This window comes from Gobius niger (genome assembly GCF_951799975.1).
Source record: "Gobius niger genome assembly, chromosome: 1".
In the NCBI taxonomy this organism is placed as follows: Eukaryota; Metazoa; Chordata; class Actinopteri; order Gobiiformes; family Gobiidae; genus Gobius; species Gobius niger.
In genome coordinates this window covers 7,908,152-7,932,795 of record NC_136852.1, presented here as the reverse complement: position 1 = coordinate 7,932,795, position 24,644 = coordinate 7,908,152, and the positions used below count along the sequence as shown (strand labels likewise).

Below are 24,644 nucleotides of genomic sequence, written 5' to 3'. Positions count from 1 at the left end.
CTTCTAGCTGTGAGGTGTGAGCACTAACCGCTGTGCCAAATCGAGACATAAGAAGGCTACAATTGTTTTAAATTAGGAGAATACAAAGACTAAAATACTGTAGCTGAACATATATTTAACCTCTTAACCCCCGCCTTAACCGAGCGCATTGAAAAGCTTCTTGCCTGGAGAGCAACAGTGTAATGCCTAATTTGAAAGCTAAGACCTAAAAAAGTGATCGTAACTTTGTTGTCACATTGTCGCCGCTTTTCAGTCACAATTCTGAAGCGTTTTTGTCGTCTTTTCGTCTGTTTTTTGTCATGTTTTTGTTGCTTTTCCGTCACGTTTCCGTCGATCTTGTGTTGCTTTATTGCTGCGTTTTCATCCCTTTTTTGGTTGCACTTTCATCCTCGCTTTTGTCACTATTTTACTGCTTTTTTTTTTTTTTTTTTACTTTTAGATTTGGGGAAAGCCAAACTGGAGAAAATGTGCTTGTTTAAGAGGTTAAAGGGGCTAGATGCAAGTTGGTCATTTTATACTCACTACTGCCACCTCAGGTCTTACGCGTAGCTGCACCTTCTATATTAAGCTCGTGCATGACGGCACTTCGGACCCGAATGAACACCTTTTTCAGTGACAGTGCAGGATTTTAGAGGCAGTTTTGGTGAATATTTTTGGGCTCATCATTGCTGGAACATGTAGGGGGAGGAAAATACTTAATTTCAACATTTTTAAACTCTATATAGTCCCTTTAAGTTCTCGTATGATGTGCTACTGTCCCCTATTTAAGCAGGCGGGTAGATAAGCCAAAATATTCACTCAAGTAGAAGCAAGTAAGTAAGTCATGACCCGAATAATGACTTTACTTAAAGGGATTAGATGCAAGTTGGCCATTTTATACTCACTACTGCCACCTCAGGTCATATGTGTAACTGCACCTTCTATATTAAGCTCGTGCATGACGGCACTTCGGACCCGAAGAAACAACTTTTTGAGCGACAGTGCAGGATTTTAGAGGCATTTGTGGACATTGTTGGAACATGTAGGGGGAGGAAAATACTTAGTTTTAACATTTTTAAACTCATACAGTCCTTTTAACTTGACTTAGAAAAGCTAAAGTACTGAATAACAATGATTTCTGCTTTGGTATTGCTGATGAATAAAACATAAAATGATGAAAAAATCCAGATTTTCCACATAAAATGCCATAAAAGTAAAAAGATTGTGGCACATAAAACCCAAACTGCTTCTCCTTTATAAATCGCATGAAGCTTTAATCATTTATTTAAAGTTGTACTCACAGTGAAATGTATTACTCATGTCAGTACTTCCTTAAATACTGTACTTGAGCGCGTACAGAAGTGCCCGTCCAAACAGTAACGTACACAAGCCTCACACAGAACAACAGGACGTGTCAGTAAAACCCCATTAAACCCACATTATGACACGTTCCGGCTGATTTCAAACACCTATAATCACGGCGCGTCCCGAAGCTGTGGGGCCAATGGGAGCGCAGTAACCCGACACAAACGTCCGCCTGCAGCTACGCTCGTCTCACGTCTAATGAAATAAGCAGCGCGCTTCAAAAGGAAAAGACGCTTTGACGGTGATTTACAGCCTCCTCCTCGCGCCCCGGGGCGGCTCAGCTCGTCCTGCCACTTTTACGCCCAAAACGCAGAGAGTTTGACTTTTGTCGTCACAACACGGACGCTATGTGTCACGATTTGGACGATTTAAGGGGAACATGAGGTAATATTTTTGTGATGGACTCCAAAAAAACAGGTTAAGAATATTGGCCTCAATAATGTAACTCATTATACAAGTTCCCACAGATTCAGTCTCTCACCGCCAAGAGCCTCCCGAGATAAACTGGGAATATGTGCATTTTTAAATAAACCTGGCTTTACTGCTGAGTCAACCTCCAGGCTTTCATTTAAGATGTATTGATTCAGGGACAAAAGTGTGAACCTTTCTGACATTATCAGAGGTGAAAGTCCCTGCGGCTTATTTGAGTTTGTTAAAGCGATATATCACTTTTTAGATTTTAGGGATGAAAAATGAATTCTGTTCTGTATATTCAAAGCAGATATTTGTGAAAAAAGGACAAAAGTGCCCGTGAAGCCTAACTTTGTTCCCTCAAAGTTGGGAATCTTCTCCAATTGACATTATATGGTTGGCACGGTAACAGTTTAAAATTGTTTGCCTCTATCTATGTCACTGCCTGTCAGTGTCGAATAAGGAAGTGAAGCTATAAACATTGCACATAAAGGGTCAAACTAAAGAAAGTTTGAACACATTTAAATCTTAAATATAATTGTGTTAACTATGTTTTAGCAAAAATTGTGTCTAATGTATGTCATGGTCAAGGCCCGCGGGCCGCATGTGGCCTGCGAGATGATTTAATGTGGCCTTTGAGGAGCATGCCGCGGGCCGAAATTCAGCTTCCACGGTGGGTCGCGGGCCGCATATAATAGAGAAAATGTTCCAATAAATGAATAATAATGAGCTGTGATTTGGTCAAAACCCCAACTTGACTGTAGCTTCATTAATAACAACGACTTACACTTGTATTGCACTTTACAAGCCTCTGTCACAAGTTCCTCAAAGTGCTACATAGTGTCATTATGCATTCACTCCACACTCGGTGGTGGTAAGCTGTTTTTGAAGCCACAGCCGCCCTGGGGCAGACTGTCCATTTACCACGTGGCTATATAATGTGTTGTTTATATCCTGAGCTCTTATTATGCCAGTGCCCTCTACTGGACACGTGTGGAACTCTTTCCTTTGTTTAAATTTAATGCCCCCTAGTGGCTAAAAGTGTTAAATTGCTGTAAAAACTTTTTGTAACATTTTTTTGCCCTATTTTGTTGCTGTGCCTGTTGCGTTTTTTATTATTATTATTACTTTTTTTTTATTAATCCTTTTTGCCTATTTCATTTTTTTTGTTTTTCTAAATTAAATTTAATTGTTTTAGTCTATTTTTCCGAGAGGCTCTTGGATCTGGGTGATGCCACACTGGGGGCGGTTGTGGTAGGTTCTGCGGGGTTAGGTTTGGTTTTAATAAACCATATGTGGATAAACAATGCCTATTTGTATCTGGATTCTTCCCCTGATGGAGGGAATAAAAAGAATCATCAACAGCCTTAACATTAACATAACTAGTTATTTTGAAGAGGTAGTACTATCATTTTAATTTTATCAACTTTTTTTAAATTATTACTTTATTTTTTTATTTGATCTTTCTCTGTTTTATCTATGTATATTAATGGATTTATTTAATATTTAATTTATTTTTCCCAAACTACAGCTCACATTTTGGAGTCATCTCTGATTTTTTTTTTATCTTCGTATTTCTGCATTTTGCTGCTTTAAAAATGTATAGTTAGTGGAAATCATGACTAATTCCCAATTACTGAGTTTAATAGTTAATAACACTTGGCTGCAGTTGGAGATTACGCACTAATCCCTGGCCACAGATGTTCATAACATTAAAGAGCTGACAGTAGTCGCTTTGTGAAATATCAGCGGAGCATTTTTGTACATGTGACTCATCGGACACGACATTATTCTTTCCGCCGGAGCAGTCATTTTTCAACACGTTGACCACTACAGGAAACAGGATTTGCAGATTGATTCGTTTAACTCGCACTAAAATAAATGATTCTCTCTGCGAACGGTTTAACTGCTGTTTGCTTTCCACTCAATCCGTCATAAAAGGGAACTGCACCGAGCCTTTTCAGACCTGAGAGCTCTTTGTTACGCAATGTAAACATTACTTTGGCTTTGGCCCGTTTTTTTTTCTTATCCGCAAAGATACGGGATGAGGGTGTTTATAATTCCTTTCGGGACGACATAGAGGAAAGGCCAAAAACTTCGTGCTCGAGTACATGTTCCTTCTGCTGTGACAGGTTATAGCTTTAGACGAATACGACGCTCGGCCAAAAAGATCATTTCTGTTCCACATTAACATTTGACTCAATTTTACTGCACATGAAGGTTGAAATGGTGAGTTTCAGATCATTCACTTCAGTATTTTTAATTTTGTTTTGACTAGTAGAGATTATTTGACTGGTTCTGACATGTTTCTGATTAGTTTTGTTCCGATACCAGTTTTTACGATCCGATACTTCACGGTTCAAGATTTAAAATTAATGCATTTGTCCCAAGGGAAATTTGTTTTGGACGCACAGGCTGCCGCACATACATAAATCAAACCAAAACAAATACAATGATCAGAGTAGTCATCGATACAGAGTACCAGCCCAATACTACAACAAGTGAATAAAAATAACGTATAGCACACAGCTTATCCAAATCCCAAATTCCAGCAGCGTTTTATCAACCCAGTGAAAGGCCAGACTGACCCAACTTTTGATCAAAAAGAGTTGCCAAAAAAGTCCCATGGTTTTTTGATTGTTCTGCTTTTTAACGTTCTTCAAAAACAATTGTAGTTGTTAGTGTCGACCGTGAATTTGAGAGAGTTTACGGAACCAAATCCATGACTGTTTGATACTTTAACCTGTGGAAACCCTGTTCTGGGCTCACTACCAACTATAACCGCTGCATTAATGAGTTATATGAGTAATGTTTTGCCTGTGGTTTCATGTTTTATGTCATTTAATGTTGATGTTTTTCTGTTATGTTAAGGGCTAGGGGCCATTACATATTTTCAATACCAGTACTTTAACCTTACTTGGTTTTCGATAATAACACCTGAACAATACTTTGACACCTGTATCTATATCACTTCCTTTAAAGGAACAGGTCACCGTTTTTCCATACTGAGATATGTTCTTACTTGGTAGCTTTCAACTTCACCCACGTTTGGAGCTATAGGAATACGCAGGGAGAGGCCAAATGCTAACAACATCTTTGATCGTTTTGCGTGACTGAGGGCACGCACAACGACCAGACAGGTACGCATCAACTCGTCTAAGCTCAGGCAAGAACATATCTCAGTATGGAAAAAAATGGTGGCCTGTTCCTTTAATGCTTCCCTGGACCCAACAGGCATCAAAACTTGCTCTCTGCTTGATATTTTTTCGATATCGTTCACAGTATCCAGTTCTAGTTATGTTTTTTATGGACAGCGTGTTGGTCTGCCAAAGAGTAGAGAGAGTCTAGAGTAAAGTGCTCTAGAAAAAACTTGATCACTTAAACTGGATTAATTAAAGTATTAAAGTACATCACTGACATGTTACTGCCATATGAACCACCTGGGGCCTTTTGGTGGTTCCTAGAGTCACGACTAAACACAGTGAGGCTGCGTTTCAGTTTCATGCAGTTTAAAGTGATAGGCTGGAAGTCTAAATGATTTACAAATGTTATAAAATTAGCAAAATCGATCACCTGGTGTTGCATTTTGATGTAAATAAGTAATCATATTTATAGCCTATATATTTTATTTTTTGTAAAGCCCCTTCTTCCCAGATCTTAGCAGCTAATCAGAGTCTAGTATCCTCCCTTGTTGACCAATGAGACGAGCTTTTCCTGTGAACCAGCCTGTCAGGTCCAATCAGGAGGGGAGGGGGAGGAGCTTAGTCATTTACTTTTGAAAATTCTGTTACTGCACTCCTCATTTTGCAAACTAAGAAGGACTTTCACTTTAGGTTCAGGCTGAAAGCACGGTTATCATATAATGATATAATCATATATGTATATATGTATGAGGATATTTTTCTTAGGTAAATGTATCAATTGATTTTTTTAAATTATTTTTTTCATTATATTCTTGTGTGTTTTATGGTGTTGTGTTGACATTATTTTTTTTGGATCCAGCTCACCTCTTACATAAGGATGTGTGTGTTTTTTTTTATCGTGGTGATGTTGTGAGGCACAGTGAGTCTTTGGTATGAAATGTGCTGCATAAATAAACTTGCCTTGCCTAATTGATTGATCGATTTCAGCATCGCTTTGGAGGCTAAATCCAACCTGTTGAAAGGCCAATGTTGAACAAGTTGGCAAAGCTAAGCTAAAGAGTTGCAAAAAAGTTCCTATGTTTTGCACTGCTCTTTTTTAATTCTCATATATAGTAATTGTAAAAGAGCGCTTTTCGCCAAGGCCTATATTCGGGGATTCACACTTTCATATACTGTATGTCGCACAAAAAGAAAGAGCTATTAAGGAAACAGACCCAACTGGAAAATGATTTAAAGACAGCGGAAACAGCTCACAAATCTAATACTACAAGAGCTAATCTTATTAATGTGCAATCAGTAAGAGCAGCTCTCAATTCAGTTCTTAATGAAAAAGCATCTGGATCATTGTTTTATCAAAAACGGTTATATGAATATGGCAACAAACCCTGTAAATATTTGTCTCGTTTGCTTAGCCACAGGGAAAGTAACAACACCATAGGGTCAATTAGAGATCCTAAAGCAGGGGTAGGCAACGTCAGACCCGCGGGCCAAATCCGGCCCTCCAGCACAGAACCTCTGGCCCTCAAGATTATTTTGAGAAACATTATTATCCAAATAAGAGCTCAAATTCCTTTTACAGTACTCTAAAAATGAAAGAAACAGTGTCAGTATTTTAAAAATGCCCTGGCAGAATATCCCACTTGGTCCTACAGTATGTTACGCAAAACAACGATTCTCAACTGGTGGGTCGGGAACCAAAAGTGGGTCGCGGAACCTTTTTCAGTGGGTAGCGGAACTTTTTTCAATATTTTCCCTCTGAAACTGCATGGAATTTTAGATTTAAAGGCATATCTGCTTGTTCAATAAAAGCTTGTGTGGGAAAACACAAATAAAGGTTTTATTTGGGTTATTTGGGTCCCAAAAAAAGAAACTTTACTTTCAGCTACAATGTTGAGGTTCGGCCCTTGGTGTTTTGGCGATGATGAAAATCGGCCCGCCTTAGCGCAAACTTGCCTATCCATGTTCTAAAGGGATAAGACTGATAAAAAAAACATATTAGCTCTGTTTTTGCCTCCTTTTATGACGCTTTATATAAGTCTGAAAATATTAGTACCAAGGACGATCTTGAAAAGTACTTCTCACAGATTAAACTACCCACATTGACAGACGAACAACAGGAGATCCTAGGCAGGCCCATTATCCATTATTACCCATTATTATATTCAGATATGTCTTACGAAAGTGACATCAATTTGAATCGAAATGTAATCACAACCTCAGCTTAGGTCGATGGGCTTTATAATGCAGGTGTTACAGTTTGAGTGTTAATGACAGAGCTGTGGAAATCATTTGTTTGTTGTTTGAACGAGGTTTACATAAAAGGTCCATCTCCGATTACTTCTTCATGAATCAGCTTTATGCATTTGTTTCTAACACAAAAAAAAAAAAAGTCAAAAATGGAGATCAAACAGCTCTTTCCTGGTTGCAGAGATAATAAGACTCTTTATCGCTTGTGTAAACACGAACTTAATCCACCCATTCATCGCGCCTCTGATCGACTGTCGGGGTCAGACCCTCTCCTTTGAGCGAGACGCGACTGCCCCGGCGCAGACAAAGGCGGTGTGTTCCACGAGGCCGAGCACCTGCTGATCCTATCTTCAGTTCGCCACAGCCTTTCACGCGCGCCTCGCTGGTGACTTTACGGAATGCACCAGTCGCCAAAGAATACCTCGCTCTGGTCGGGAGGAACAAGAGAGCGGCGCTGAGAACGCGGCTGTGGGCTGACGGCTCTGGCTGCACCCTTTCCTTGGCAAATATAGTTCAGCGCTGTCGATCATCTGTTACAAGTTGAGACATCTATATCGGTGTTCAACATGACCCAACTATCAGATTAAGTCCCTTGTGAATGTGAATATCTTTACGAAATGTGGGCCTTGAACTATGGCATAGCTGGGGATTCATTTAAAGAGCTGTGATCAACTTTATTACTGACAAAGCCTTTAGTTTCAAAGGAAATGTTGGACTTTTTAAGGGGAACAATCGGCCCAAAACACTGATAGTGTCATAGATCTCCCACAGATTATCTCTCTGTTTTCTTGTTTTCTTTTCTTGTACTAAATACTGTGTTGATTCAAGATGAAGATACTGTCATTTAAGATATGAAGATTATGTTCAGCACAAAACTGAATTGACCAGTGTGGCTAGTGAGACAGAAGAGTTACTGGCTAAAGTCTAGACCAGAGCAAGGCAAGTTTGGTTGGAACTCAAGGATGATTTACTACTAATGTGTTTTGTTTAGTTTTATCCAAATCTAAAAGCTTTTCGGCTGTAGTTAGCTGTACCAGGGAGCGTCATTTCCATTTCCCACAGCAGTGCATACGCAGGCAAACAGGAATCAGAGTAAACCAATTTTCGCGCTGGATTATGAGTTACGAAACTCACCTACTGTCGATGTGTTTTGGTCATTTACCGCCGATTGGAGACACGCTCTTTCTCCCTCTTGGGCGGCGTTCGTAGTTTGGTATTGAGGGAACTTGCACGTCCCATGATTAATGATGACGCAAATAAACGAATCTGATCTGATCTCTGGGTCTTTGTTGCATTTTTGATGCTGTTTTTGTCGCCTGTTTTGCTGCTTTTTAATCACTTTCTCATCGCTTTCTAATCACAGTTGTGTTGCTTTTTTGTCATCTGTTATGTCACCTGTTTTGTTGCCTGTTTCATCCTCATTTCCCTCTCGTTTTTGTCACTATTTGACATGTTTTTTCAAGAAGCTTTTAGATTTGGGTAAAGTCAAATTAGAGAAAATGTGTTGGTTAAGGCGGGGGTTAAAGGAACAGTCCACCGTTTTTACCTTACCTGAGCTTAGACGAGTTGATACGTACCTGTCTGGTCTTTGTGCGTGCGTTCAGTCACGCAAAATGACCAGACATGTTGTTAGCATTTGGCCTCTCACAATGTTTTCCTATAGCTCCAAACGGGGGGTGAAGTTGGAAGCTACCACGCTCTTCCACGGGCACGTACAAAGACTAGAAAGGTTACGTATAAACTCGTCTAAGCTCAGGTAAGAACATATCACAGGATGGAAGAACTGTGTGCCCTCAGTCATGCAAAACAACCAAAGATATTGTTAGCATTTGGCTTCTCCTAGTGTATTCCTATGGCTCCGAAGTTAGAAACAACCAAGCAGTTCAACGGGCACACACAAAGACCAGACAGGTACGTATAAACTCGTCTAAGCTCAGGCAAGAACATATCTCAGTATGGAAAAAGGGTGGCCTGTTCCTTTAAGAGATTAATTGGAGTAATTATTGCATGAGTGATCAAGTCCAAGCCCATAAATGAGAGTTGTTGCTTAGTCGATGGAGGCACCTGTGAGCTGTGAGCATGAGACACATTAATGAGGCTGTAGGAATCCACAAAACCCCACCTCACTGTTACTCCCCTCCGAACGGAGCCGCTGGGGAAAAGGCAAAGAGAAGAAAGCGGAGGGTGCTTAAGATTTACAGTTCACCCCCGACCCGACTCCGCTCGCCTCCCCCACACAGCTGCACCGCTGCCCCGGGACAGTGCGGCCCATTCCAATGATCTGGCCGTTAGGTTTTCACCACTCCGTTCGCGATAACGCTGGAAACAGGGGCACAGGACTTTCAAACATTTGGAAACGCTCCACCGTCAGCCCCCCGACACAATGGCCGTGTTGTTCCTGCCGTATCAAACAGGGGAAGCGGCGCAGATGGACACGGGCTCAGACGGGAAGAGCGCAGTTACTTCAAACCTAACATGAATTTGGCAAAAACCTTTGTACTAGGGCTGTACAAAAAAACAAAACCAAATCGTAAGATATGTTCAGAATTTCAAGAAAAGGGATCCTATTGGTGCATAAAATGTAGGTTTTTGATGAATAAGCTCAGGGTGCAATTTAAGCCTTTTATTGGAGTAGTTAGAGCATGTTGTGATATGTTCTGAGTAGGGCTTGGTACCGTAAAAAAACACAAGTACTTAAACGATTTTCGATACCGATACCTGAACGATACTTTTTCGATAAATACACTGAAATATTTGTCGCCAAGAACCAGAAAACAGAACAATAATGTGTGGAAGATCTGCAAATGTACAATATCGGGTTCATCTACAACGTCAAGAAATGTGTGGAAAAATTTGAACAATTTGGGGGGGGGAATTGTGGCAAAAACAAAGAAAAAAATGGCAAAAATGGGGAATAAATTTGGTAACAAATGAGGGGAAAATTGGAAAAAATGTGGGGAATTAGGGAAAATATTAGTAAAAAAAGATGAGCAAAAAAAATAGTGGGAAAAATTAGGAAAATAAGAAGACAAAAAAAATAGTTTAAAAAAATGTGGAAAAGGGGGCAAACATTGGGTAATGTTTTTCTTTTTTTTTTTTTTTTAAGTCATTTCTTTAACAGCATCAAAAAGAGAGATGTTTTTTTTCCGTTCCAGCTTTTGATTCTTTCATATTTTCGATACCAGTAGGACCTAAACTTTTTTTTTTTCGATACCAGACTGGTATTGTTAACCTCTTAACCCCCACCTAAACATTTTCTCCAGTTCAGCTTTATGCACATCTAAAAGCTCGATAGGCCAGACAGAGCAACGCCTGATTTGAAAGCTAAGACCTACAAAATTGATTTAGAAGATTGTTGCTGCATTTTTGTCAAATTATTTGCCACATTTCATCACATTTTTGCCACATTTTTGTCACTTTTTCATAACTTTTTGTAACTTTTTCATCGCTTTTTTGCCTCTTTTTTGCCTCTTTTTTGACATTTTTGCCACTTTTAAAACTTTTTTTTTTTTACTTTTTCACCCTCATTTTTGTCTTGTTTTTGTCTATTTTAACACATTTTTTTCAAGAAGGTTTTAGATTTAGGTCGAGCCAAATTAGAGAAAATATGCTTGTTTTTAGGTGGGGCTTAAGAGGTTTAACAGTACCCCACCCTAGTTCTGAATAAAGGCTATGGTTTGACATACATTTTTTGCGTATCATGATACAGGTGCCTCGATACGATACGCGCATTGTCACGTACTCCATAATGATATATCGCTGATACGATATATTGAGCACAGCCTTGTTGTTCATCCTTTTTAGCAAACGCATAACGGACTTGTTAGTAGTTTGTGGGCCGGGCTGAAGAACGAGATGAGGAAAATGTAGCCCACGGGTTGTAAATTGTCCAGGCCTTATTTTAATGGAGGGGTATGATGCTAAAACGACTTTCTAGACCTAATACCTACAAAACGCATCATACCCCGGTTCAATTCTAGGCAGCATATTTTGAAGCCGTTTGAAAAGCTCCACTTTAATCTCGTGTTTGCACAGTTGGTGGTATCCATTTCATCTTTTCAATCCCACTGTTTATTCTCACTTATGGCACATTGGGTCGGTGAATGGACGCCAGCTCCGCCCCTGGAAGGCTGTGGTTCTGGTTACCCTCAGCGCCGTGTGCCGGCACGTCCCCGGCTCCGCTGTGGCACCACTGTCGAGTTTTGGCTTGGCCCGGGGTTCAGCGGTGTCTAGGCCTGCCGCAATTATGACTGTATCCACTTATCATTCAGTAAGGGAGATGGACAGGATGGTTTTTTGGCTCCGCATTTTTCGGCGGGACAGTTAGTTGGCTTTCTATTTATTTATGTGGATACGTTACATTCAGAAACAAGGAATATTTCTGTGTTTTTATGGCAATATGGTGTAATGATGGACAATAAAACACCTTATAGAGTTTAACTTTCTATCATTTAAGCTTTACTTTAAAGTCCACTGCATTTTCTCACTCATTAGGTTTTACGTTTTTCTTTATCTTATTGAGGATTGATGGAGCTAAAAAGGCAAATATTTCTCTTTTTGTAAACCTAATTGGAAACTGTTGTTAGAAATAATGTGGAGTGAACATAACCATCAAACTGATAAATGTACGGCATATATACTGGGTGTTTGTGAACTCAGGAAACCCATAATTTTAAACCACAAGATGCTTAGATTCTGGGAAATGTGAAAGGAAAGGAGCCAGTGCTTACAGTGAGGTTCGTAAGGAGGTGGGGGGTCGCCGCAGGGGATGCACTCCATGTCCTGGAAACCACTTAATTTGGTTTTCCTGCAGTATCTGTAAAGCACACAGAATAAATCATGTCATTATAAGTTTTCCTTGTTATTTATCTGTGTTTGTGCGTGAGCTGTGTCTCACCCGGGAAGGCAGTCCCCGCACACGGCGTTGCTGGTGCTGGAGCAGTTGTCCTTCTGGAAGCGGTTGATGAGGCCACAGTCCAGGCAGGGCTTGCACTTCTGCACACTGCGGTCCTCTTTGAATCGGCTGCTCCGGCAGGGCACGCACTGGGCATCCTCTCCATATCCAAAGCCACATTCCTGAAGGGATTAATGGGAAAAGTAGAGCCGGTAAGAGGGGAGGCGGTGCGTTTGGGGGAGATGTGCAGCTGGTAAAACGAGGACATGAATGTGGACTACGAGGGGTCTGGAATAAAGAATGATCTTGGCTCACGGGATCAAGGCCCAACAATGAGCTGCCTCTTTTGAGAGTCCATCGTACACAGGCAATAATCTGCCTGACTCTCTCAGAATGAAAGAGTGGCCTTCCGCTGCAAGACCCAGAGAGACCAGTCATTTGAATCACAAAGGCCAGCGGGACACCCACTGTTGTATTATTGCTAGTTTATTGCTGAGGTTTTGTTTGGCTGCCACTCGAAGCAGACTCAGTAAGTGTCCCGTGGACTGAGGCCTTCTCACAAAACAAATGCTTCAGGAAGGAGCTGAGATTGTGAAGAAGCACTAAGCCACACAATGGAACGAGTGCTCAAAAGTAAAGCATTCTCCTCCTCTGAGGCTGATCTAAAAGCTTTACCACATGGACAAGCTGAACTTTGAAAATATCTTTCATTATGTCCTTTAGAGAGAAATTGAGTTGATGTTTAGTTGATGCCAGCATACTGAAGAATGCTTGTTATTTTTGTTAATCGCTAGTAATAGAGCTGAATTTTATTGACTGAGGTCTATCACTAAAAGGGAGAAAACGCTGACTTAATATTTCCAAAGGAAGGTAAAAAAATAATAATATTTGTCAGCTGTTTAAGATGAAGAGTTTCTGGCAATGGTTCCAAACAGACAGAAGCGCAGCTGTCAATCTGCAACCAGCAACCACTCACTCACTGCATTCATACATATCATACATAGGCAAAGTGGGTGAACTTCCTAGTTCACACCTGTTTGATCCGGGATTCGACCCGTCACCCTTCCAGTTATAAGATGATTTGTCCCATCTGAGCCCCTTGCAATTGAATTTGCTCAAATGATATTTTTCTGACCAGACTCAGCCCCAGGCGTCCTCTGCTGACCCTGATCCTCCAAGGCGGGCCTGGCCCATGGTTGGAAACCACAGTTCTAAGGGTTTCAAGCTTGATAACATTTGCTCTTTGCGTCTGTCAGAGTTCAGCTCTGAGGTGAAATGTCTCCATCCTCCAGACGCCCCCTGGGAACCGCTCGGGTAAACCAGGATCTGAGGACAGATCCACAGCCGCCATGACAGTCTCGCGCTGTATGTAGTAGTTGTTTAAACGTCTGCCAGGGTGACTTCATACACAGATCGTTTATTACCCGCTCAGAGGCAGCTGTCCCGGTGTGGCCCAGTGTTGCCCGCTCTGTAATGCCCGGCCTGTAGCCGTCACTGGAGGGGGGCTCATATATCATTAAAGTGAAGGTCAGCTTCAAACGGCGCTTCTTTCGTCTGCTCTCTCCTCACCCGTGTCCCGTTTCACCGCCCGGGCACGCAGTCGGGCTGGAATGTGGGCACTGGACTCTGATACGGGGCTTGGCTTTGAGGGAATCGTTTTGGCAGGAATTAAAAGGGACGTTATAGATGCAAAGATGTGAGCGTCTGATGGCACCGAGAAGTCGGGACAGAAGATGAAGAATTCGGTGTTTTCCAGCCAAACTCATATAATCCTAACATTAAAACCTCTCTGGTTGGAACGAGGCGCGAGCTGGACTTCTGCAGCTGTTGTTATGAGTCCTTCGTAAAAGGCCTTTCCCTGTGCCAGGAGCGGAAGACTTCATATGAAGAGGAGGAGGAAGCCAAAGAAATAAAAGCTCCTAAAAGTAAGAGTTCATGCTCTGTGAAAACCAACAGAGAGACAGAACCAATAAACTACTTTGGGTAAGATGATGAGGTAAAGATGAAAAGAAATGTCCATAATTTTACACAAAATACAGTGTAAATAAATTGCCACTATTAGTTTTGTTTTTTTCTCAGAGTTATATTATGTTTTTTGCAGATATTGGTGATCATCTCAAGCACATCTTTATAACTATCGCACACTTTTAGTTAGAAAATGCAACATTGATCTAAAACAGCTGATACAAAATATCCAGAACTGTCTGATTTCTAAATGATCTTAGAGTAAAATCATAAGCTCCTCCCACCCCTCTCCTCTTGCTCCTCTTTGCTGCGCCGCTGTTTCAATAAAGGAAGAGTAGACCATGTGGCGAGAGCTTTCACTCCGCGATGAAATGATTAAGCTTAGCAAAAGACTGAGAGTTGAAGGAGGTTTGGGAGCTGGCGCTGCAGTGCTAGGAACTGCCACAAGGGAAGATTCAGAGATTACTCAAATATGTGCGAGTAGCTAGACACACAGCTCCAGGTCAGTGTTTGATGAGGAAACATTGTGACATAGTAAGAATAAAACCCTAAAAAGCCGTTGTTTTTCCTTTAAAGATTTGCAAACATTCATCAAACAAAGCAATGAGGAGAAACATGTGCAGTAAAATGACTAAAACATTTAGATTTGACGCCAGTTTGAATCTAAATCAAGGCTTTTCATTGTCCTGCAGAAGCCCTGAATAGCAGATCATTATCAAGCTGCACAAAACCTCATGGAGTTGGATCCATATCAAGACTCACTGAAAAAACATAGAACCATAAAACGGATCTTCAAATATGAATGTTAAACCGCTTTGGATTCCCCCAGAGCGATTTATTTGACCCACTTCCACACGAAGGAGGCGCTCCAGGACCAGTCATCCCTGTTAATCCCAGCCAGGCCCAGCAAAGCTCTGCTTGTGGGGCACCGCCTGGCAGGACGGGGGCTGGTGCCACGTAGACACAAGCGGACTCTCGAAAAACAAAAGGGGATTCTGGGCCAACTTCTGCCCTCCCATCCAGCAGTGTCTCTTTCCCCTTTGTCCGAGCCAATAGAGCGGGGTATTTTACAGACCAATACATGTAAGGTCAAAGTGAATAATAGTAAAAGAGGAAGCCACAACCACGCGAGCTGCTCGAACTCCTAAAGGGGGGGAAGTCTGGCTGAGTTTGGGAAATGGTGGTCAGCATCCTAGTGAGGCTGGAAGAAATGGACAAGAGCTCACATCACGAACAAAGAGAAGCTTTAAATGAGATGCTGAACCTCATTTGACACAAGAGAAGATGTTATTTTTCTCGTTTTAAGTGCAAAAAGTCTCATTCCACTGGCAGACTTTCTTAATTTGAGTCATTTTAACTTCTCAAGATAACGCTTTTCCGCTCCACTTCATCAAACTCGTCCTATCTCCAAATCTACGGTCTGTTTCTACGACTTACACCAAAGTTGAGATTAAGATTTCGATTGAGCAACGACTGCTCTGGTTTGTGACAGGCAGACAAAAGTACTTAGGGAAATAAATACGAATTCTGAGCATACCGCGGAATACAAGATATTGACACATCAAAGACGGGTTCTTGCCTTTTCGCTCCTGGCACTTTTCCAGCTCAAAGCAGTTCCCTCCCTCTCCTTCATGCTTGACACAACACAACAGACTGAGCGACTTGTTATTCATGAAGCGAATAAAGCCTGAAATATGGGGGACAGAGGAAGAGTAAGCGGTTGTAATGGCCGTCGCGTCTTTGTGGGTGGTTTCTTTTTAGCTACAGTTGGCGAAGAGGGGCTAATTGATGTTCGCCCGACGGCCTTTAGCGGCGTCCAGAGGCGAAACTTCCCCAAGCAAAGTGGGGCACATTCCTCCAGGATCTCTATGGCAGCTGCGCAGAGCGACACAGCCCCTGGAGAATGCTTCATATAAGTCGACTCTCGCTCTCTTATCGGCCCGAAGCTTTCCCTGCTCGGTCAACATCCTGCTACCTTCACTGAAAGAATAAAGCGGCCAATTATTAACCAGGACCCCGGGGCGCTGCGGCGGAGCGGGGGAACTACTGGAGCGTACGGCAAACCACAGAGTGCATGTCTCAGATTAAAGGCAACGGGGCTTAAATACATGTGTGCAACAGATGTCAAGGGTGAGAGCGTTTTTTTTTGGAAGATTTAGCGGAGTGTGAAGTCGACCTCGGCGTAGTTTCCCGCTCCGGTACTTGTATAACTCAAAGCTGTTATTTGACAAAAACTGCAGGGGTGAAAGAGCAGGAACTTTGAGGAATTCCACCACAATGATTCTTGATTTGGCAAGGATCTCAAACGCATCTTACAATTTGCAACATTGTTTTAAAACAACTAAAACTTCCTGGTTTTCATGCGATCTCACCGTAAGCCCCTCCCACGTCCCCTCCTCTTGAGAGAAAAAAAACGTCCACGCGGCTCATGTGGCTGTCGTGAAGCTGTTTGTTCGCCGTGATAAAGGGATTGAGCTTAGCAAAAGATGCAGAAGTGTTGAAAGCCTCGGATAAGTGGGACCCTGCTAAGAACAGCCACTGGAAAAGATTCAACGATTGCTCAAAGATGCGCTAGCGGCTCGGAAAAACAACTCCAGGTCTGTTTTTGAGGAGAGAACGGTTGATTTTGCATAGTACTCCCCTTTAAAGGGACTGTAGGGAGTTTAAAAATGTTAAAAATTAAGTATTGTCCTCCCCCTACATGTTCCAGCCATGTCCTAATGTGTAGAATGAGCTCAGACCTGTTCACCACAACTGCCTCTAAAATCCTGCACTGTCACTCAAAAAGGTGCGAAGTGCCGTCATGCACGAGCTTAATATAGAAGGTGCAGTTACATGTATGGCCTGAGGTGGCAGTAGTGAGTATAAAATGGCCAACTTGCATCTAGCCCCTTTAATAATCCTACACAATCATAACCTCAGTAACAAACATTGACTGCATGTTCTAAGCTTAAACACCTTTATCAAATCAAACTGGTTGAATGTATTAGATTCCCTGCATTAGGGCATTATTCACTTCCTTTTTGTTTTACTACTGCGCTTAAGTTTGTGTTTTCCTGGTTTACACACAGTAAAACACATGATTTAGTACATTTTAGGGGCTGTTTTAAACCCTCTTTAGACCCAGGTTAGTCCTGGTTTAATCTTGATATACATAAGTACTTGGAAGTAATGATGCAGATTCTGTTCAATTTCTGTAATGGATTAATTGGTCGCTTTAACAAACTGTTTCACCTCATTTTACATTACTTTAATATATTGTGAACTCATTTTTTCCCTGTAAAATCCTTAAAAATGATTATTATCTAAAGACACTTATAGACTTGTATATACTACTATCCCTGTTGCCACATGTTATATTCATTCACCCTGCCATACATTTTTAGGGTTTTATCAATATAACTCCAGTCCAGATGGCGATTTATTGATTGTAAACTACTTAAAACTGTGTGAAAAGTTTGAGAACGACTTGTACAGAGACATCACATACCAAAACCGACCTGATACTCAGTTTCCCCGACACCTGGCCGCACAAAGCAAACAAAAAGCTGTGGCTACGATGTCGGAGTCAGGTGTGTTCCAAACTCGCAGGGCAGAAAGGCACGCCGGACCGGGTGCCACGGGGAGAAACAATGGCAGACACTGAGCTACAAAAGACCAGGCGTTTGGGTGTGACTGATTAAAGAAGGGCCGGAGCTCCAACAAATCTAAAAAGAGCTTTGGCAAGTATTTCCATGAAAGACAGGAAGTCATAAATTAGCTTGCTTCCTTCTGATACACAAAGATCTCCGCTTTCATCCAAGTTCGGGAGATTTTTCCCACAAAGGCTACTGTATTTGTGTTTGGACCATGTTATTTGTATGTTCAATCAACTTTAGGTGTAAAATAGCCATGCAGTAATACTCCTTCATGTCATTTGTGGCTTTGGTTTACAATATCAATACATGAAGAATACTTTTTTGATCACTATGCTTCAGTAATCTTTCTCTAGAAGTACTACCTCTTGAGTACTTTTACCACCAGCCCTAGATCTAGATCAAACGCGGGTCTATTATGTCCAAAAGTGAAACATCCTCCCACCTTTGAGAGCTCGTATCCAGCCTCGCACTGTCTGCAGGGCCGGCAGTTCCCAAAGCGGTCCTTGTACTCCTGTTCCTTGCAGTCTCTGGTCTCCTCCGCCGCCGCCCAAGGAATCTGAAAACAATCGCACAAAAATGATTTAGTATTTCATTGCTATTTTATAATCATATTAGGCATAAACTCTGAAAGGGCTGCACAAGAGTCTATACGATTTGCTGCTAACCCTGTAATGTAGACCTCTCCAAACACAATCTAATACTCCCTGACAGAAGTGGGTACAGTAGCCAGATTATACTCAAGTTAAAGCAGTACTAAGTAACTCTTGCCCCTCGAGGCCATAAGCGCAACTGCAGAAATACTACGCTGACAGAAAAGGCGAAGGGAGAGAGGGATATTGTACATCCAATTACACAATGTAAATATTGTTTAAAGTGGTGCTAGCCCCGCAGTTAGCTTTGCCAGTTAGCATGTTAGCTTCTTCTTCGTGATTCGTGTGTATTGGTGACTCCGGCCTGGTGGTAGGGAAGTTGGTTTGCTGGCCAGAGACACCAGGGGGAGATGAAAGACCCCTCAATCATCCCATTAACACTTGCATTATCCCCCAGAGGGACCACGGAAAGGATTTATTAAGGTAAACAAGTTACTTAGTACTGCTTTAAAGGGTACTTGGAGAAAATACTACTTGGGAACCAATTAACTGTTTGGGGATAAAAGTAGAGGTGGACTGATATGGGTATTTCTAAGACCGTTTTTTGCACGGACGATATTTTTTGAGCAATTTTTCCAAATGTCATGTCTATAATCCTGTTGGTGCTTCTCAACTATCAGCTGTGAGTGTTGGCCTGTGACAGCAGGGGGCGCTTTAATAGGGGGCTGAGGGCTGTTTCATTCAGGACATTGATGTTCAGTGGGTACTTCAGAGGGAGCTCGTTTTAAAGACAAAAATCAGCAGATTCCAAAACCAAAAACTATAAGTCTGTACAAACTTGTGACCGATTTTCATCATGATGTTTCTCAGCTCCCCTGATGTCTAGGAAGTTGTGGGCAGACTCATTATAGAGCTCTTTTCAAAACTCTAAACTCTAAAAACTCTAGATACAAGTTAGGTTTATGTTTTTGTGTTGATATATTTTTTTAAAATATGACTAAAAGAAAGAGTATCCCAGTAGTCGACAATCCAGGGGTTCGTGGAAAGGCAAGGAACCCTCATAAGAGATATTATTTGAGCAAAAAAAAAAAGCAGAAATCCTCACCTACGACTAAGAAAGGATGACGTGTAGACGGGGAGTCCCGCTTCTCACAACTATGAGCAGGAAACTTCTATGTAAAAAGGTTGAGAATCTCTCAAGTAATCCAATGTTTATGTACCAAGTGATAATTCAATTCAAATGTTATTGATTACACAGAACACCTGGTCCATCCATAGTAACAATAAGACTCAACAATAATAGAAAACATTTATAAAAGGTTTACTCAAGCACATGGGCACCACTCTGGACAAAATATTGCTTCTAGAATGCCGCCCTATTCCAGAACTTACTATATCTGGTCATATGCGAGCTATGATCAAACTCAGAGGCTTCTCTTGAGAACCGATACTGTTGGAGTGAGATAAGTTGGCAGTTTAATGTGTCCTTAGGGGATACAGCGGAGTTGCATAATGCAGAGGAGTCTGAGAAGAAAAAAACACTGAAACAATATACAGGGTTTGCCAAAAAGGAGACAAAAGAATGGATATATCAGACTGAATAAAAGCAAGACAATAGTGCACAGGGTAAAGTAGCTCCGGGAGGACTCTGGTTAGACGATTATGTGAAGAACAGCCTCATAAATCTAACTTCAGATGGCGTATGATAAGTCATATGACAGGGTTTTGTGTTTTTCTAATCACTGCTCAGATTGATGAGATGATACCCGGAGTAAATCTTAATCATGTGGCAATTTTAAGAGCTTTATGAAACAGCGCTTCTTCTCACTCAACGTCATCTGCAATTTTGGATTTGGATGTTCTTGACTCCGTGTTGTGCATTATAACCGTCTAATGCACGGCTCCTCGTTTAATTCTTACAAAAACCACAGAACAGCAAACTGTAGATCTAACATGGCTCCAAACCCTATTTCTTAATTGTGGAATGTGCCAGTAATCCCAGAAAAGTCTGCGAGCACTGTCGGTTTTTGTGAGTCACTTTTTCTAATGCAAATAATGTAAAACTGAACCTGAGTTGAAATCACAAAGCGACTGACTTCTCACCTATCCTGCCTTTCTCACTTTTGTGCTGTTGCAGAGAGACGACAGGAATCACCACAACCACAAAATGTACCGACTTTAAAGCATAAAAATATCCACATTATGAAGTATTTTGCCTAAAAATGCTGAAAAATGAGTAGCAATCGTGATTAGTTTACAGGCCTGCTTTAACCTCTTAACCCACACCTGAACCGAGCACGTTTTCTCCAGTTTGGCTTTACCCAAATCTAAAAGCTTCTTGAAAAAAGGGCTCAAAGTAGTGGCAAAAACGTGACACAGTGAAGGATGAAAATGCAACAAAAAAGTGACAAAAAAAGCAATTAAAGTGCACCAAAAAAGTGACAAAAATGCAACAAAAGAGCAACAAAAATGCACCAAAAAAGTGACAAAAATGCAACAAAAGAGCAACAAAAATGCAACAAAAAAGTGACAAATATGCAACAAAAAGCAGCGAAAATGCAACAAAATAGTTACAAAAAAGCAACAAAAATGCAACAAAAAAGTGACAAAAATGCAACAAAAATTGCAAAGAAAGAGCAACAAAAAAGTAACAGAAAAATGACTAAAAGTGCAACAAAAAAGTGACAAATATGCAACAAAAGAGCAACAAAAATGCAACAAAAAAGTGACAAATATGCAACAAAAAGCAGCGAAAATGCAACAAAATAGTTACAAAAAAGTGACAGAAGTGCAACAAAAAAGTGACAAAAAACCCCAATAGAGCAACAAAAAATGCACCAAAGAAGTGACAAAAATGCAACAAAAATTGCAAAGAAAGTGCAACAAAAAAGTCACAGAAAAATGACTAAAATGCAACAAAAAAGTGACAAAAAAGCAATGAAAGTGCAACAAAAAAGTGACAAAAGTGCAACAAAAAAGTGACAAAAATGCAACAAAAATTGCAAAGAAAGTGCAACAAAAAAGTCACAGAAAAATGACTAAAATGCAACAAAAAAGTGACAAAAATGCAACAAAAAAGTGACAAATATGCAACAAAAGAGCAAAAAAAATGCTACAAAAAAGTGACAAAATGCAACAAAAAAGTGACAAAAATGCAACAAAAAAGTGACAAAAATGCAACAAAAAAGGTGACAAATATGCAACAAAAAGCGGCGAAAATGCAACAAAATAATTACAAAAAAGTGACAAAAGTGCAACAAAAAAGTGACAAAAAACCCCAATAGAGCAACAAAAAATGCACCAAAGAAGTGACAAAAATGCAACAAAAATTGCAAAGAAAGTGCAACAAAAAAGTCACAGAAAAATGACTAAAATGCAACAAAAAAGTGACAAAAAAGCAATGAAAGTGCAACAAAAAAGTGACAAAAGTGCAACAAAAAAGTGACAAAAAACCCCAAAAGACCAACAAAAAATGTAACAAAAAATGACAAAAACTTAACAAAAAAAGCAATGAAAATGCAACAAAAAACCACAGTAAAGTGATAAAAATGCAACAAAAAAGTGATAAAAATTCAACAAAAAGCGATGAAAATTCAACAAAAAAGTGACAAAAATTAGATGAAAAAGAATGTTAAAAAAAAAGTGACGACCGTACGGCAACAACGCAAGAAAAAGATCCGTTAACATCAGTTTGTCTAGGCTTTCAAATGAGGCGTTACACTATGGGCTGCTAACTCCGGTCAAGAAGCTTTTAGATTTGGGTAAAGTCGCACTGGAGAAAATGCACTCGATTAAGACGGGTGGTAAGAGGTTAATTATGTCATTAAAAACTTTTAGATACTGATCACTTTCGGCCTATTTTAATGTAAAGCCGTCAGTTATGGCGCTGACTGTCCTGCGTTGCCATGGCGATCAGCTGCGATACGTAAGTTTTAATAAACCGTGAGTATCGCCACTTCTTCTGTCACAAATTGTGCCAAAAGCAAGAAAGTTAATCCACACCTCAGTTAATCCAGCACTTCCACAGGGACACGGACTAACTTTCTGCATACAGAACATCCCGGCTGAAACACTTACCAGAGCTGAACACATGATGTGAAGCGTTAGCACCAGCGAGACCGTGGGATCAAATATCGAGACCATTTTGATGTTTTCTGGCGAGGCACTTCAGGAATTTATCTGCGAGGAAGAAGATAAAATACGTGAAAACGCGTGTAATTGACGTCTGCATCAGGTTACACGGACTCTTGCGTGCAGCTGTTGTCAATAAAGCCCAACACTGTAACAAAAAAAATGATGAGTTAACTTGAGCGAGGTCCAAAAAAATCCGATGCCAAATTTCAAGTCGAGGCTTCACATCGAAATTTACGGGAAAGTTTGAGGAGCTTCTTCAAGTTCCCAGCTTTTACAACCACAGGGTCTTCTGCAAAGTCCGGGGTTTAATGACTTTTTTCTACGTTAATGTTACGTTAAATGAAACGGCGAGCATCAAAAAACACGCTATATTCGCTTCATAAAGTTGCAATATTCCCACGGAGCTGAAGCGGTGTGGTTGAAGGTTTAACAGACTCACCTGCAGAGAAGGAGCCAGTCGTGGGAAGCAAACCGAAGCCGACCGAGGCAGACCAAAGCAGACCGGTTCGCTGTGGGTCGCGCACCCGGTCTGCACCATGTCAGCTCCTCCGCGAAACACACGGACCCGGAGAGCGGCGGGGAGAGGACACGCTCACGAGCGCAGAGATCAAAGGCGGAGAGAGAGAGAGAGAGAGAGAGAGAGAGAGAGAGAGAGAGAGAGAGAGAGAGCGCGCGCGAGAGAGAGAGTTGGAAAGGGGGGGAGGCGAGGGAGGGAGGGGCGGGGCCTGTGAAGCGCGTGGTGGATGTGCCCGGACATCAAAGGCTCAAAGACACACACACACAACTTCTCATTGAGTGCGTTTACATGCACTTGAGTAACCAGGTTATTAACCTCATGCCGCCCGCCTCAACCCAGTGTGTTTCCTCCCGTTCAGCTTTACACAAATCTAAAAGCTTCTCGACTGGAGTTTACAGACAATATAGGCCGGCGTAATGCCCCATTTGAAAGCTAAGATGTGTAAAAGTGATCGAAACGGATCTTTTTCCTCGCCGTGTTGTCACTTTTTGACACATTTTTTTCAGCAATTTTTTGTCAGATTTTTGCCACCTTTTCGTCACTTTTTATGCCACGTTTTTGCGCCTTTTTGCCACATTTTTGTTGCTTTTTTTAAAAATCGGTTTTGTTGTTGTTTTGGGCCACCTTTAATCACATTTGATGCCACTTTTTGCTGCCTTTTCATCATACATTTTCTCACTTTTTCATTGCTTTTTTGTGGCTTTATTCCTGCGTTTGTGTCACATTTTTGTCACTTTTTCATTGCTTTTTTGTGGCTTTTTTCTTGCGTTTTCGTCACATTTTTGTCACTTTTTCATTGCTTTTTTGTGGCTTTTTTCTTGCATTTTTGTCACATTTTTGTCACTTTTTCATTGCTTTTTTCTTGCGTTTTTGTCACATTTTTGTCACTTTTTCATTGCTTTCTTTTGCGTTTTCATTCTCATTTTGTTTCCTTTTTGTCGCTATTTTGACACTGTTCAAGAAGCTTTCAGATCTGGGTAAAACGAGAGAAGACGTGCTTGGTTCAGGTGGGGGTTTAGAGGTTAATGAGGATTTTAAGTTTACTAGCTTTGTCTTATTCATGTAAACACAGAATCCTAGTTTCAATTTCCTGGCTAAGCCTTTTTCCAGCTTATCAGAAACCAGGATATTTGCTGCTGATGCTGTACCATGTAAACACAATATCCTGTTTTTTCACCATTGCTGTCTTACTAAGCATATGCAAACTCTTGAAACAGACATGGCAGGAGCAAAAACCTTCCAACAGCCATTTAATGATACCTGGGCTTTTAAAACTTTGTATCCTCTAACAATTAACAAAACATTGAAGCAACATTAACATTTTTTTTTTTCAATTATCTCATCCGTCACTGAAACTGGGAAAGAACTACTGTTTTAAGTGCTTCCTTGGATAGTTCTTTTGCTTCTGTGTTTACGAAATGTCCAGAAAAGGCATGCATTAGCAACATGATTTAGCTCCGCCCCTCTCTGGAGCCTAAATATCCAGGACACTGTAGTTGCTCATGTAAACAGGGATACGAGTGTCCTGGTGACGCATGTAAACATTATATCCAGAGTATTGTCATAACCAGGATATGCCTAATAACCAGTTTACTCGAGCGCATGTAAACACATGTATGAAGCCTGTACTTTTGTGATGTCTTTGAAAAACATGATTTGGTAAAGTCTCTTTAAATAGAATATAGCAAAGGCCATATACCTGATTTTTTTTTTCCTTTTCTCTTTTTTAAATTAGAAACAATGGTAGAGAAAGCCACTAAA

At 40.9% G+C, this 24,644-nt stretch overlaps 1 protein-coding gene across 1 annotated transcript in view; it reads right to left on the bottom strand.

The window, feature by feature from the left end:
* The window catches only part of LOC306976735 (tumor necrosis factor receptor superfamily member 19-like), a 30,384-nt gene extending 7,413 nt beyond the window's left edge, over positions 1–22,971 (bottom strand). The window contains exons 1-5 of the mRNA XM_079574788.1: positions 22,806–22,971; positions 22,310–22,411; positions 18,085–18,198; positions 12,043–12,221; positions 11,876–11,961 (exon numbers count right to left, since the gene is read on the bottom strand). Coding sequence (XP_079430914.1) covers positions 11,876–11,961; positions 12,043–12,221; positions 18,085–18,198; positions 22,310–22,375 — 445 coding nt within the window. The 5' untranslated portion in view covers positions 22,376–22,411; positions 22,806–22,971. The remainder of the gene's footprint in view (positions 1–11,875; positions 11,962–12,042; positions 12,222–18,084; positions 18,199–22,309; positions 22,412–22,805) is intronic.
* Between the last annotated feature and the right edge of the window lie 1,673 nt (positions 22,972–24,644).